Source organism: Monopterus albus, unplaced genomic scaffold (genome assembly GCF_001952655.1).
Source record: "Monopterus albus unplaced genomic scaffold, M_albus_1.0 scaffold63.1, whole genome shotgun sequence".
Classification (NCBI taxonomy): Eukaryota; Metazoa; Chordata; class Actinopteri; order Synbranchiformes; family Synbranchidae; genus Monopterus; species Monopterus albus.
Genome location: NW_018127943.1, coordinates 1226456 through 1243200, shown reverse-complemented (window position 1 = coordinate 1243200; position 16745 = coordinate 1226456). Strand labels below are relative to the sequence as shown.

The 16745-nt window shown below is 39.8% G+C and overlaps 2 protein-coding genes across 4 annotated transcripts in view; both read left to right on the top strand.

The window, feature by feature from the left end:
- nudt14 (nudix (nucleoside diphosphate linked moiety X)-type motif 14) overlaps window positions 1-13446 on the top strand; it is a 34164-nt gene extending 20718 nt beyond the window's left edge. The window contains exon 6 of one of the 2 annotated variants that reach the window (XM_020603928.1): window positions 13253-13446. In XM_020603928.1, the coding sequence (XP_020459584.1) occupies window positions 13253-13431 (179 nt within the window). In that variant the 3' untranslated portion in view covers window positions 13432-13446. Of the gene's footprint in view, window positions 1-45; window positions 1973-13252 lie in introns of those variants that run through there. The other variant, XM_020603930.1, reaches the window with a different exon arrangement.
- A 509-nt stretch (window positions 13447-13955) lies between these two features.
- jag2b (jagged canonical Notch ligand 2b) overlaps window positions 13956-16745 on the top strand; it is a 39888-nt gene continuing 37098 nt past the window's right edge. For both annotated transcript variants that reach the window (XM_020604006.1, XM_020604005.1), the window contains exons 1-2: window positions 13956-14309; window positions 14927-15247. In XM_020604006.1, the coding sequence (XP_020459662.1) occupies window positions 14241-14309; window positions 14927-15247 (390 nt within the window). In that variant the 5' untranslated portion in view covers window positions 13956-14240. The remainder of the gene's footprint in view (window positions 14310-14926; window positions 15248-16745) is intronic.

Below are 16745 nucleotides of genomic sequence, written 5' to 3'. Positions count from 1 at the left end.
TTTTTTAATCTTTTTAATCTTTAATCTTTTCCATTTATTTGTTAGGTGTATGTGCTTGTACCTACTGAGTCCCACACCAGTTCTCTTAGAAGAGGGCTGAGTATCATTTTCAGGCATCTTAAAGCAGGTATCTGGTGTCTCTCAAGCTCTAAATGCATTATTCTGACCTGCACAATCAAACAAAACCAAGAGAATTTAAATAAACCAAACTAAATATGCGTGGTTTCACACACAGTATTTTCCATGCTAACCATGTAGCAATATATGCATATAACCCTTAAGCCATATTTATCTCCTCCTATGCCTAGTCATTGAGCTTCTTTGCCGTTCTGTCCATCAAAGATCATTTCTTGATACAGGACTGTGTGGTTTGGAATTATTTTATTTTGTTTAGGTTTTTTTTGAAAAAGAATTCTCATTTACTCAGTTGATATTTTTTCTCAGTATTAAAGGAGCCCCCAAACCTGATTGTTAGTAGATGTTTAACACTAAATCAGATTCTCTTTGTGTTTATCAATTCAAACTACAGGGTATGTCTCTTTCTAACATATATCAGGACACTTTGGAAAAATGTGGAAAGCACCTTTGGAAAATAGAAATGACCAGTGAAAGACAAAATATTTTTTGCCACACCTCACGGCCTGATAACCCACCTTTCATATCTCCAAATGTTTCAGAAAGGTTTGATTCGGCATCGTACTCTCGTCAGTTCGGAGACCTTGATGTCTTCTTCTCCTTATTTCGTCCATGTTCTTCCTTGCGACAGTATTCTCTTTAGTCTTCAGTTTAGTAAAATCTGACAGAAGTGTGTATTGGAGAACCTCAGTGAAAGATTACCACTGGTGCTGACATTTTTCCATCGTCTTGTTCTTGTCTGAGATGAGTCTGTTTTGGAAGCTAAGGGAACTTTTTATCTTGATATGACTTAGGTGTTGCCCACATTTTGATAGAATTCAAAGAGGTTAGCCATAGCCATTGTAAAGATTAATGAAACAAACAAGAAATCCCTTTTGTACAGTATACTGTATCAAGCATCTTTTTGCTGAAACAAAGCTAACTGCTTCTGATTTGACTTGACATTAAATGGGACAAACAAAAGCTATTTTAACTTGTAGGCCATGTCTGTAACTTTTCGTGCCTGTCAAATGTGGAGACCTGCCATGCAACTTTTTTTTTTGGCTGATATTATTTTTCTCTTGGAGGAAAGTAGTTGGCAGTATGACCCAGCAAAGGTGCACAGTTCACCACACCTTCCCTCCAACTGTTATCTGGAAGTCGAGTGCGTGTAGTTTAGGTTGCAACAGACGTGCAGCTGCATTAATGATTGACACATTTCAAACAAAAGCGACACAGTAAATGTGAAGAGCAGCGGCAAGTGGGAGGGATTATGTCCAACATCTAACAATGTTATGATTGAAGCTCGATTGTTGTAGCGTATTCGGTTGAAAAGAAGCAGAACCAGCGTGGCAGCACTTCAGGTTCAGCTGGTTCGGTCAGATACTTTGTAAAGGCAGTTAAATATTTGAGTGAAATTTAAATTTATGTTCACTCTGTGTTTTGATTTTGTTCAACCTGTGCAGTCAAATTCACAAGTTGATCTACTTTATTAGACCTGCACTCAATTTTAGACTTTTTTTAATAAACTATTTTAATTTGTATATCTACAAAATCTTGAATTTAAAGCCAAACTTTGCACTCTCATAGTGCTGCATTTTAGTCTAATGGAAGCCATGATTGGCAGTGTTCTTGCAGAACTTAGAGGAAAAAGTTGGACATTTCAGGAAATAGGTTTTCTGGCAGAGATGCCAGCTGCTGGCTACCTTAGCAGGAAACTGCTTACCTGGCTCTGTCCAAAGGTGACAAAATATGCCTCCACCACGGGGAGATCACGTCACGGTGGCTTCATTTCTGGGAGCTGTCATGGCATCCATATTTTATACAGTTGATGGTTTGCATACAGACAAACAAAAAATGTAAAAAAGAAGTTGGTTATTGCAGTTGTTAGTTGTGGCTTGCTGGTTTCCCGTGTTTTCAGGCTTAATGCTAAGCTAAGCTGCTGGCTACAGCATCATATTTAACATACAGTGGTGTCAAGATTTTCTGTAAGAAGGCAAATGCGACTATTTCCCTAAAACTCTATTTCCTTAATTTCCCCCACCATAACAAGACTAACCTCCGCCTTTGCAGCAAATCTAAATGCATTTTTGACAGTTTAACATGAAGTTGCAGACTGTACCATTGGTAAGCCATATGTTGTCTATTAAATATACAGTAATACCTCAATTTGAGGTAAGTAAATTGTTATATAATTCATTCCTTGCCTATGCTGGATAACCATTAGCCCAGGATGGGGCATTTCTACCTCCACCACTCTGGCACATAGCGAACATATCTTGTGCCCATTTACTTCTAAGGCGCTGACATATCAGATTCGCAGAAACGTTGGTGGTTCTTTGTAACAGGAAACTTAATTAATCGGTACCATATTTTTAGAAATGTACTCCCATGGCTATGCTGTAGTTGCTTGTTCAATTGTGATTGTTTGTTTGTTTTTCCTCAATGGTTTGTACAATGTTGGACCATTTTTTTCCTGCATTTTATCAGTGATAACGAGCTGAACTACACAAATGTCAGTTTTTAAAGGTGCTATGTGTAGTATTCTCTAGTTAAAGGTGTATTACTGTTAAATTACAGCTTAGACCATGGATATGACAGTTACAACACTATGAAAAGTCTCTTTTCCTTTTTCAATTTTCAGACTGGTAGCTGAATATAATAAAGATAATCAGATTAGCTGCTATGAAGCAGTTCAGAGACTATGCTGTAGCACATGTTATTCTATTAGGTAGTGTAATGTTAAAATATATCATGGTAATGTTAAATACTTCAATTGACAAATCCTACACATAATACCTTTAAGTAAAAAAAAAAGAATCTGATTTTTCTCATAGTAAAGACAAAGAAATTTGTCCAGTTGTATTTTTTTCCTTGCTGGTCTTTTACACTGAATTTATGCTTTAAAAATAGTTTTATGTATGTTATGCTTTCTTTGTGGGTAGTGTTTTCAGTAAAGTATTTTGTTAATTTATTACCTAAATGTTGAAATATTGAACTTTTAAAATATGGCACTTCATACAAACAGTATATATTTAAATATGCATGTGCACTAACTGTGTTGGATTAATTGGAATTAAGTTAAAATAAAATGGGTTTGATGCCCAAAATATAAAATGTAATATTTTGTATAATATTTACTTGCCTTCGAGTTCATTTTCAGGTGAACGTCATAATGTTGAGTGCCGGATGAGAATCATTGCATGTGTCTGTATATTAATGTCATTTCACAGCTGTGGATTAATAGCACTCTCATGTCTCTACAGTAAGTATTTACCTGAAGCTGGTGCCAGGAGGGGATCAGCCTAGCTTAGCATAAAGACTGGACTCCCAGGGAAACCACTAGCCTGGCTTTCTCTGAGGTTCAAAAATCTACCTATCAGCACCTCGAAAGCTCACTAATAAATCTGTACACAAACAAAGATGTTAAAAAAATAGTCTTGCTGTGGGAGGTTTTGTGCTGTAACTAGTTCTTGGTGAACAACAGGTTGGAGCACTGACTTTCTAGGGTCTTGCTGTGTCCTAAAACAGCAACCAACATGTTTGGTTTGTATACAGGTTAAGCAAACAAGGTTCATCATGTTTGTGACTGAGGTTTTGAGGTGCTGGTACCGTAAGTGGATTTTCGAACTTTGGAGAAAACCTGGCTATTTTCGTTTATGCTAAGCTAGGCTAATCAACTCCTGGCTCCAGCTTAACATACTTACAGTACATAAGCGTGGCAGTGTTCTTCTCCTCTCAGTCTCAGGGACAGCAGATTAGTGTTTTTCCCAAAAAGTTGAGCTTAGTAAGGAAAGTTAAGACAAAAAAGTGAAAGTATTAATAAGACATGACACCACAAAAAGCAAGGAAGGTTCTATATTTCACGCATTTTGACAGGATAGCTGCTATTATAGATTCCACAATGGTAACCAAATTAGTTGGGAGTGGTGGAGTATTGCAGTATTATGAAGTACTAAACTGGTTATTATTATGCACTTACATTGTTTTTATGCAACCCTTAAAAGTCTTAAATGAAACTAAAACATTTAAAAGTGTTAGAATGTTTTTCTTTTTACTTAAGCTATTTTTCCAACATGCAGTGACCGATATCTGTGTTGCATGAATTCAATGTATTGCTACAGAATAAGGTGAATGGTACAAGCTATGGATAGTTTATATAGTTTCAGAAGTATCACAAGTTAGAATTATGTTTAAGTTGCTTTAAATTGTCATCGTAAATTATATTAGAATGGTTTTAAAACATTAATAAATTTGGCCTTTGAGATTGTCATGTCCCCTCATTAACAGGAATATCCAAATTTGGCATTACATATATATTATATAATATATATATTAAAATAAGAGATGTTACAGGCACAGACAATTACTGTACATTCAATACAGCTGCTTATAACTATATTGTAGTGAATCATAAGCCAGTTATAAAATGTTTGTATGCTGATTATGAATGCTAAACAGGGGAACTTACCCAAAATGTGATATTTGCATGAAGTAGTGGGATTGTTTTCTTTCATAAAACAACTGAAAGGAGAGAGGTCAGTGTGTTTTCTGTGATTAACTTAAAATCCCCAGCACTTCCCTGCTGTGTATAGTAATTTGTCAGCAGTGTTTATACATCCTGTTGATAGACATCATCTGTTCTGATCACACACACACATCCCAATAAGACCAAACTAGATGAGGATCAGGAAATGGAATGACACATTTATGCAAAGAATCCCTCCATGGCAATGGGCCAAAGCAAATGTAGTTTTTGAAAAACTGATACACTTGGTAAATTCCCAGAAATGAAAACAAAGCACTCACATTTAATCTGAGGCTGTTGCACTGTGAAGATGATTTTATCTAAGGTGATTCAGCAAAGATCTGCATGTGCACCAGTACATCAGTCTTCACTGGTACAAAGACAAAAAAAAGCATTCAATTATTTTTTTTAACTACACATTGAGACCTGAAGTATACCAATATTTATATTTTAGATAATTTGCTCATGAACCAGTTAATTCCCTCTCTAATATTTGTTTCAAAAACCAGAGTGTACCATGTCTGCTGTCTGTGACTCTTTTCTATATCCCTTTCACTTTTTTTTCCCAAACCCATACCACTGTTGCTTGGGAACAAAATGGCAGCAGGTCATGCTTCCACTCTTCCATTTTAGTAACAGAACACACTTTCCTGATAATATCACTCCTGCAAAGAAGCACAAACGTATACCTCAGTCTAGGAACAGGTCTTTATTTCATAATCCTGCAAAGCTTATTCCCCTGATAACATAAAGAGGGAAATTTTTTTTTATAAAGAGAGAGAGATAAACATTAGACTCCTCTGTGTGTGTGTGTGTGTGTGTGTGTGTGTGTGTGTGTGTGTGTGTGTGTCCTCCATAGGCTTCTGCTTCTTGCTGTTGTTGCTGGTTGGTTCTTAAACAGGAGTCATTTACTGTGTAAGTCAAGTTGTTGTGAAGTTAGTCAATGTATAAGAAACACAGGGTTTATTTGCTCAACATACTCTCAGTGCCTCGGCAGAGCCAGGAAAATCATACACGACTCCTCCCCCCCTTCACTCTACTGCCCTCCGGTAGGCGGTATAGGAGCATAAAAAAGCAGAACAAACAGATTTGTAAACAAACAGCTTCTTCCCCTGGGCCATCAGAGCTCTGAACTCATCATAAGATTGTTACATTACTAGTGGAACATGTTAGTTATGTTTATTGTTGATATTTATTATTGATGTTATATTAAATGCTAGTATGGATGTGACATCATGCCTAAGCTTTTTCAGCCTTTGGCTTCAGCTCAGTGTTGACATGCTAACTGCATTCTACTATGTTAAGGTATTAAAGGATAAAGCCAGTCATTTTCTATATTAACAGTATGTTCAAAACTCCTCAAACCGATGGCGAATTGCCTCTACTAATAGTTAATGTCCGTCAGCATGTAAGTCCTGGATCAGTGTATTTGTCTGTCTCATCATTGCTGTTCAAAAACGTTGGGGAAACATTAGTAAAACACTGACGCCCACTGTACTGGGTGACACATTTCTACATTAGCAACTCCCAGACCCAAACATGAGGACATAGAGGAATGTCAACAAAGCTGAGATCTCGCGCATGATTCTGACTCACGGCAACTTCAGGAAACTATGCTGGCTCAGAGCCTTTGGGGCAACATAGTCGGGTCTGGGGTTTTGTAATGAAAAAACGTGTCCCCCGGTGCAGCTGTGCATTTCCCTGATGTGTTTTTAATCCTTTCCGAACAACAACGGAGATCTATCTCACAGACGAACAAGCTAATCCACGACTGACAGCTGGCAGACATTAACCGCGAGTAGAAGCAATTCATTGTTGGCTTTAGTCTCTGTATGGAGACTGCTAAAAATACTATTAATATAGAAATCGACCGGCCTTATCCTTTAACTAATCATATAGGCTATTTTGAGGCAGTGGAACAAGTTGTACATGCAACAGTGAGATATCATCTCATGACGCTGATAAGGCGAACATGTTTGAAAACAGTTGCCTTTTTACACTTTGAGCACACACTGAGCAGCATTAGAATTGATTTAGAATTGTGTTTCTGGTGACCTACTGACGATAGGTCAAATACTCATTCTATATTTAGCTCTGTTTTGACTCCACCAATTCCCGAGGGAAATATCTGGCTCTGCTAACTATGTTCACCTGCTAGTTATCAACTTTCTCAGTGTGCTGGGAAGGTTTTAAGTTCAATTCAGTTCAGGTACTGATTCATACACAGCTCATGGGAGGTCAATACTAGAATATACTGAATATAATAGAATCTGACAAAGATTTTAGTCATTTACTAAATCTGTTTTTTTTTTCATTTTGACACTTATGCTTGTAGAGTTTGTGTATGATTAACAATTCTGTAAATACATCCTTCCCTCATCACCACTCATCCCTCTTTAGATGGGTGGATGGATGGGGATTTCAGTTGCATCCCTGTTGCTTTCATGTTGTAACTGAACACATGGGATGTCTCTGTTCTCCAGAGACCATCTGGATGTATGTGTTACCACAGCAGATGGATTACCACCCCTCTTTTCTGAGTGCACTCCATTCACAGGTGGGAGCTAAAACCTGCCGTCTGAATGAAAGACAAGATCCACCACTGCTGTTAGAGGACACGCTGAGGTGCACATGATCCTAGCACACACTGACATACACTCTATCTGGATGCAAACGGGCCCTTATATGGAAAAAAGTTGTGCTTTTTAACCTTTCACAATGAATTCATCTTTATGTTTAAACATTGTAATGTTGTGCTTTTGTACTGTCGGCCATGTAGAAGAGCCACTGGAGCCATCAGGCTAAATGCCACGCTCACAAACAATTTAAATACATTTTCCAGGTGAGAAAATGTTTTAACTACCTTACAACCTTTTTGACTGTTGTAAAAGTCAAACACCTGATTCTCAACTTTTGTCTTTTCTTTGTGACATTTTAAAAAGAAGCTGTGTATATTCAGGACATTATACTGTATGGGTTGTAGGTTTTTCAACCAGGGGGTGTTGTTCCCTTTTTACATTTTTTTTTTTATTTGAAAAGTTCTAAGCATGCAAAATGAGCACTGTCCAGTATATTATGTTAAACATGATTAAGAGTCTGCAACCATGCTAGCAGTTCTGTGAGCTGTACTTTTAGCTGAATGCTAACTCCAGCTGAGGCTGTTGTGAATTTCATGAGTTTTGCACGCCAAAAATGACATTTTGACCATATACTCTTAATAGTGCGAGAACAAAAGATAAAGGTTTAGGATATTTATAATAATTTTATAGCTCATTAGTTGTAGAGACACTCAAAACCACAAATGTGATCCTCATGGTGACTCTAGAGGCTAATGAAATTAGTGTGAATGCACACCTCAAAGACAAACTGAATCAAAAGCTAACATTATTATTATTTTTAAATATAGTCTAGAGTTCGACCTGGTACCCAGCACTAGAGGCTAGGTCAGGTGGCCAAAGTCAGTAGGATTCAATTTTGTGTCAGTCCACCCAGGATCAGATAAGTGAAAACTGTGACTCTAGATGAAAAGTCAGGGGATCATCTTCATTCAGGATCATGTAAAGACATGCAACCAACTGAAATCCAACAATATCAACTTCATGGTGGCACTAGAAAAAAAAAGTCAGGTGATCATGGAAGTCAGTAGGACTCATTCTCAGGAGACCATGAGTACATGATTCCATGTTGAGATATTTCAGTCTGGAAGTGATGGACCAACAGATAGACAGACCTAAACTGCTATCCATAAAGCCATGATGCTAGCATGACAAAAAAAAAGAAGCAAAAGTCTGATAAAAGCTTTTTGTTTGTTATCTCACTGTCAGATTTATCCTGTGAGTGACCCCAAGTTTGGGAAGCACTACCTTTAACATCATCAAATAGGACTGACGGCATCCATCATTTATTATTTTATCTTTTTGTTTTACCAGTCCTACATTTAAAATTACTACAAGATGTGCTGCTCTTCTGCACTCAACTCTTGAGCAGTTAGGTCATAACCTTGGATTAACATGGCAGAGGAAGAGCAGAGGAGGGACAAACTGATAAACTGTCCAAGATGGGAACCAGGTGAATACCCACAGTCCGTTTCTGTTTTAAAGGGCTAATGCAACCTGGCCATAAAAGTTTTGCTGCTCTTTTTTTGCAACCTTGTGTAGTGTCCTTTGGGCCTTATCAGTGACATGCTGGATATTTATAAGGTCTTCTGTTGGGTACGCTGTGATGGATTGTAAGGTTTAGAGCAAGTCTCCTCTTAGGTATTGTATGCCCATATGTGGAAACAGTGAAATGACATGAAGTCTTTTTGCTATGTTAACTCTGACAGAAAAGAAATCTGAAAAACATGCATTATATTGTCTTTATTCATGTCTCTTAATCACATATTTCTAGTAGGACAGGTTGCATTTACTGTAGGTACTCTTAGCTTCATAGCTTACAGATTTGTGATAGTGGAGGAGAGGAAGCAAAAAACTATCACTTAGGTTCAGGGGCCTTTAGGATGCGGCTCTTTCCATCTCAAACTCCTGTTCAGTGTTAGAGACAATTATGAATTTTAACTAACTATAAACAGAGCATAGGGTTGCAATTCCCACACAGAGACGATACAAAATAAAAGGCCGTTCTGAACCATTTAATTGTTGTTATGTCTCAATATCTAAAAGGCTACGTGAGGACAGCGGGATCAGTTCCAAAGTATGAACAGGAATATCAAGATTTACTATGAAGTGGCATTAACTTGCCTGACTGGTTAATGTTGTAGCTGAAGTTTTTGTGTAGAAAATTGTTCTGAAAAATTTTTCTGTGTGTCTGTATGTGTAGGCTGGTGTGACTGTTTCCCTGTTAACAGAATGTTATTGAGACCAAACTACGTGTTTCTAGTTAGTTTGCAAATGCCTCTTTTTTGTTCAATATGTCACACATGCTGGCACTTATGAAACCTGAGCTCTGGCCATGAGAAACATGAATACATACAGTACTACTAGCGGAGCAGAACGTGCTAATGCAGCAGAAAGGCTTTTCTCACACTTGATGCTCAGTGAACCAAGAGAAAGGACAAAATCATTGAGGCACCAGGGCCTTGTTTACTGAAAGGTTGGATGATGTTAGTCTCATTTGAGCTTTTAAATTGGTGCTTGTATTGTTTGTATTTGTCAAAGAAGGCAGGTAAAATGGTAACAAGTGGTCAACTGTGTGAAAATGTCCTAAGGGAACTTGTGAGATTGTATTTTTGACATGGGATATTCAGCATAAAATAGGATTGAGATTCAAGTGGTTTAGTCGGCATTTTGCATTTCAGCTGGTGCTATAGCGTACTAAATAGCCACATTTATAATAGTTTCCCTTGCTGATGAGCTGTAGCCCACCAGCCACACTCCTGAGTCTGCTGTATTACAGCTGGTTCAGAGCTTCACACATGGAAACAGACCGGGGTTGGTGGAAGGATATGACCTGGTGATCAGGTTGCAGTTAGCTGTATGGCTACCCCAGACACTTTAAATTTGCCTGCTGGGCTATGATAGTTTATTCATTTTTCAGGCGGTACACTCCACTGTTATAGTTTCTATTAGTCAGTGTGCTGGAAACGCTACATTCCTCAGCCAGTTTCCCTTTTCTTTCCCCTTAAGTTTAAACTATGGGTAGGAAATTCTTTCGAAGATAAACACAACTTTAACTGTCTCCCATTATTTTCATGCAAAGTATGCAAACATGGTTCCTCTGGGGGAGAAAGTATGCTTTTATCTGAACTAGGGATGCCCAGTGTCTGGGTTTATTAAAAGCTCAGAAGACAGATAACCATATCATCCTCTGGTTCACTTCTGGCCATTGGCTTCACTTGCACTCCCCGTGTTCCCTTTCACTTTATCTACAATCACTGGTTGACACCAACACATTTTGTCATGGACAAGATAACACGATAAATGTTATGAATGGATTCATTCATTTCAACACCTCTTTTGTTGTCTATGTCCCTGTGGATGTTTTATGTTGGCAGGACTAAACAGGACTTAAGGAGAGGGCTGCTGAACATAACTGTGGAATAAATAATAATAACCCAGATTCTCCTCAAGCAGTAAGCATTGGGATCATTTTCCTGTAAATTAGAGGTGGAGACAGGCTTAAGAAATGACTTTTGATCTCCTGTTATTTCTGTAGCCCACCTTCCTTCTGTCCACACAGCTGCAGCACATTTGTTGTCATATCTTGTGCTGCTTAAAGCCCCTCTTCCATCGCCTGGTACAAGCTCAACTCGACTATACTTTACTCGCTTTTGGGACCAGGTGCTTTGTTTTCCACTGCGTAGTCCCCCTTCAAAGCAGTATTAATATTTTGGTGCTTTGCATGATGATTATCATTAGAGCATGAATTCAGAGCTTTGTGTTGAATAATTTCCACTCCTCTAAAGAAAAGGCCTCTGTAGCTCAAGGGGAGGCTAGGAGACATGTTTGGTCAGTGATGCTGGACCTTGGAGGTCACTAACCAAGATCATTACTTATTCAAAGCTGATTTAAAAGACATGTTTTTTTTTTATTAATCCAGAAGGGAAATACACTGCTATTAAACAGCACTGTTTAAACTGTGCATGGTCCATGTGGACTGGCCTCTAACTTAAATCGCATTCATACATTCTATCTGCAAAGTAGAAAACACACAGATTGACAATGTCTTCACACAATGTTTAGAATCCCTATTTTGTGACTTACCTACCCCAATTAAAACCCAAAATGAGCCTTGTCTTAGTTGCTGCTGTGGTGAGATGGTTGTTAAAGCCTGATGAAAAGCAGCATGTCTCAACCATGGCCCATGCTGCCACCATCACCCTTCCCCCTCCCCAAACACACACAGATTCCCCAAAAGATGCTCAAAGATAAAAGAGAATCGACCCGTCAGGTGTATGAACAGAGACTGGAGATCTGAAAGGACAAAAGCTATAAAAAATGGATGAGGGAAGAAATCCACTTCACCTCCCCCCTGGAGGCTGGCAAACCCCCCCACAGCGCTCCCACTCATAATCCCTTCTCCTCCTGCACACACACTCCTCTCTCTGTGCATGTGGTGTATGCAAACAGGAAGACAAGGTAGGCACAAGGCCATATGGTAGTATTGAAGACATAGTGCAGTTTAGCACCATATTAGACTAATATTAGTATTTTATGACATTAAAAACCACAAATGTCAATGTCATGTTGGAATTAGATTTAAAAAAAAGACGGAGGAAACAAAGGCATTAAGATTCATCCTCTGGCAGTCATGGATATATGAAGTTCATCCAGTGGCTGTTGAGATATTTTGGACCAAAACAGTGGACAGAGTGACTGACCAACAAACACTGCCAGCCCATCAGCCACTTCACTAGAGTGGATGAAATCCCATACTGGTCAAAGGCACAAACACACTCTTACACACTGTTCCTTTGCCACTGAGGCCCTTTACTAGGTGTGATCTAACTTAAGGCACTCATGTACTTGTGACAGTATGTGAACTGTTCCAGTCAAAGCGGCTGCAGCGGCTCAGGCTATCGTCAGCCTCCTTCAAGGCCTATCTGACCAGCTGGCAGTCGCTTGATGAGAAGGAGACATGGGAGGGGGGGGGCGGCTGCTGTCACATGCACTTTGATTGGCAGCTCCGCTCTTGTTTTCAAAGGGCTGTGGTCTTATTGTCACAGTTCTGGCCCGTGCTGTATAGTGGCCACTATCTTTGGCCAGTGTGAAGCTGCAGTGTGGCACATTAACAAGTGTAATATCTGGCTAATAGGTAGGTGTTTTAGCCTAATATACGACTATGAGGCTGGTTTTAAAATATCATAAGCTTCCTTTAATGACCTTCAAACATCTTCCGTCTCTGCAGTTCATATCATTTGCAGTAAAAAAAAAAAACCCCAGTTAAGTCAAACTATTGTAGCAGCTCCTCATCTCCATATGCAGCCTGATATTAAATTGAGCTTCTGTCTTTCATTATGATGTTAAGGAAATAATTGCACTTGCGCAAGGTGTGGCCACTGTTCATTGGGTCACAGTCAAGCAATATTTAGTGCATGAAGGACAAAATATTTTGGCACAGTAGCTTATTATTAAACACAAGGATTATGTAGTCTCAGTACTATGTCCACGTATAATATAAGGCATTTTAGCCATATCCATACAGATTTCACACCATGTACAAATACATTATACATAACCATTTTGAGGGTTTTAGATTTTTGAGTGTGTTTGCCTTCCCCTTCAGGCAGCCATTGCTTTCCATCTATTCCATCTGTCTCTGTGTGCATACAGTATTTTTTGTATTTACAGTGTGTGGGGATAGAGAGAAGGAGCTGAGATCAAGCCAGCTACAGCAAGAAATGCAGTATGAATTTATACTATGTGCCACCATTCTGAGGGTAGAAAAAGCCAGAGGAACATTATATTAATATTGGGAAAATAGTAACAGGACAAAGCAGAGAAAACATGAACACGACATATATAAACAAATATAAAAACTGAATACATGTAAAAATGATTTGATCCAAATCGAGAAGGATTCAGAGTCTTAAGGAATCATGACATAAACATCATAAATGTGTGACATTACAGCATTTCTAATTTTGCATATTTCATGTTTTCTTTTTGCCAGGTTTCAGAGGAATCAGGCTAAGTGGGGACAGATGTGCAGACAGTAGAGGGCGCTCCAAACTACTGCAATGTGTTCTGCTGATCCGAGTAGAGACCCTTGGTTGTCTGAGAGGACTGTGTTGTTTTACTTTTAATAGCCAATCATTCCGAAGAAGCAGATTAGTAAAACACCTTAAATAAATTAATATGAATCTTTCTATCACATGAGTTTAAGCTAAATCTCGAATTTTAAGCACCATTATAATTAAAGACAACTAGATTAAGAATGGAAATAACAGGACACTATATTTTTATGCGCATATTAATATAAAACAAAGACATTCTGAACCAATACGCCGTGTTAATTAGATGTAAACTATAATCACATTACCATAATCGACCAGTAATTAGTCCACTTTGATGCCAAGCATTTGTGCACGACTGTTTTCAAAGTCTTGGTGACCAATTATATTTAAATGCCTTGAATGAACTGACGCCAGATGCCAGAAAGCAATCATCATTCAAATGTGTGTCTGTGCCCAATAAGGACTCTAATTCAATTCAGTCCGATCAAATCCACGTCTTACATAATACCCCTACTCATTATTACATCTTTGCGGGTGTGTTTAATTAATGTCGACCCCTGCTTTGTTTGCACGCTGTAATGCGGTTTGTCCAAATGAGGCTCAATAGAAACTGGGGGGCCTGCCAATCAGCGCAGACATCCTCTCCTCAGGCTGTGGCTACGAAGCCTCTCAGTTACCGTGTGGAGAGATTTGACGGAGGGACGCTCTCGCGCAGGGACCATCACTGCGCTGCAATCCGCCTCCTGCTCGCACACGCCTGCAATGCCTCGCTGAATTCTGGACGTACACGGTGGAGAGAACACGCATGTGAAGATTTTATTTTTGCATGTCAGCAGAGGAGGTACTAGTGGCCGGGTCCACGGCTGTTTGTCTTTTCTGATCGCTTCTCTCGCTTCCCCCATGTCACTCTAATTAATCGGAGGCATGTGGGATCGCACCAGGATTACGCATTGCTTCCCAATAGTGTGCCTGCTGTTGACGTTATGGACGGGGGTAAGATGCTCTTATTTTACTCATCTATAAATTCATAAATAAATTAAATGTTGTAAAATTTAAATGTTGTAAAATGAGCATTGTCAAAAGTTGGTGGGCGTGAGCAGATGTATTTGCCGTCCGGCGCTGCGTATTCGCATCACGCCAATCGATAATTGAATTACGTAGCCGTTAGCTGTGGAGCATGTGATCGTGTTACCATGACAAAATTGAAGTCTGAGAAATTGATACAGGCGTCCTCTCCATTTTGGTTTCAATGCCGAGTTCTGTTCGCTTCCCGTTTTTGTTTGTTTGTTTAGAGAAGGTGGCCTGAACCAAACAAGCTGCAAGTTGCATTGGACCAATTGGCTGCAGGGAGCAGTTAATTTGTTCTGGTCTCCCGTAACCTAATTGATTTAAACCAGTCTGCAAAGTGTAGGCTGTTCACATGCTCCATTCATGAGGCAACAGATTATTTGGGCAGATCCACCCCCATCTTCTTTGGCTCATTATTAGCTTTTAATTGAGTCACCTACTATACAGCAGCCTGTTTATCTTTACACACCGATTTAGGCCGCATAAATTACACTGTGGCCTATTTATCTTTTTTGCCCTCTTTCTTAACATGTTGTTTCTAGGTGTCCCAGTCAACCGGCTATTTCGAGCTGCAGCTGATCTCCGTGGAGAATGTAAACGGCGAGTTGGCGGACGGAGAGTGCTGCGACGGCTCCCGGAGCTCCCAGGACCTGCGCTGCACCCGAGACGAGTGCGACACTTACTTCAAAGTCTGCCTGAAGGAGTACCAGATGGAGGTCACCGCCACCGGCACGTGCACGTTTGGAACTGGTTCTACTCGAGTTCTCGGTGGAAATACATTTTCTTTTAAGAGCGCAAAGAATAACCCGAATAAAATCAGCGACGCTGGCAGGATTCGGATCCCCTTCCAGTTCGCGTGGCCGGTGAGTGTTTATTTGTTCTTCCAGTTGAATGTTGAGTGTTTCTTCAGTGCCTAAACACCGAGCCTTATTTAAAATGTGGACCGTTTCATGTACACAGGCCTGGGGACCAGTTCTGAATGGTCAGGGGCCACTCTGATATACTACAGCAGCACCTGCTGCAGTACAGGTTCACACTGTAAAAATAAGGTTCATGAGGTTTTATCTGACATACCACCAGGGATGAAAGTAACATTTGTCATTATCACTTAAATAGCTGATTATTGTTTTGATCAGTTGCTAGATAAAACGGTGAGGAATGCCCCAAAGAATCGTCCTAAAGCAAAGTGACAGCAGATGTCCACTATTCCTCTGACCAGTGGTTCCTAAAATATTCAGTTTCCTTTCATGTAAAGCTAAAGAAGATGGCAAATTCATCACATTTGAGAACTGGAAACTATCAAACTTTGGCATTCTTTTCTAGAAAAATGATAAACAGCTGGTTGATTAAGCATCAGATGTATTGGCTCCTGCTCCAACTGCAACCATCTTCCTGTGCAACAAACTGGGAGACGTGCCAGAAAGAGCCTGTTAGAAAAGTTAAACATTAATCCAAGCAAACTACGTTTTAATGGCTCACATTGAGCCAAATTAACCGAAGGTTTCTAACAGTTTGTTTGGGTCTCAGGTCACACATGTGCCTTTATAGAGAGGATAAACCTCGTTAAATGGGGTTCTCAGCAGCACCCTGTCCTTCTGAGAATCACAGCGCATCAGGGCTAAATGATTGCATGCTCCTGGAGGATCTGATTGCAGCTACAGTGGTTCAGTGTTATCTGGGCCATCTCTTAAAGCTGCCCTGATATATGAGGCTTGGCTTTGTTCCAGTTCACCAGCTTGCACCTACCAGGGCCATGATAGGGTAATTAGACTGGGGGAAATGCTTTGATATGTCGAGCCTGGAGGGGGAACTGTTACCTCTCATTCAGAAAGACTGCCATGACAAGGCTGTATACATCAGAACGTTTTGCTGATTCATGAGGGCGTTTTCATCATAATACAGTTCATAAAGTTAGGTCTGGGACTTTTGGGACTGGTGTACAATGCTCACTACTGGCAGCTGTGTTGCGTAATTGTGGGAAGTCAGAGCGAAGTAAATGCTGGTTTTAATATGGAAGTAAATGGTTTGTGCTTTGCATTTCTACATAACAGGAACTATTTTCAAACGACCCCACAATACATCCCCAAGGCCAAATTTTCACCAGAGCCCAGTGTGATCTACAAGAATGTATTTGTGGGCGCAGCATGGTTGTATGTGTTGGATGGATGCTCCAATTAAATCTCTATTACAATGATGAATGAGTGACATTATGCTGATGCCTCCGGGCAGAGGTTTGCTGTGTACTGCTGGCTGGTTTTGACACCTCTCCCTCCCCCCTGAGCACCCCACAACTTCCTCTCCTGCTGTGGGTACCAGGTGGTCCCTGGTTGCCCCCCCCCCCCCCACCCGCGCTTTGTCTTT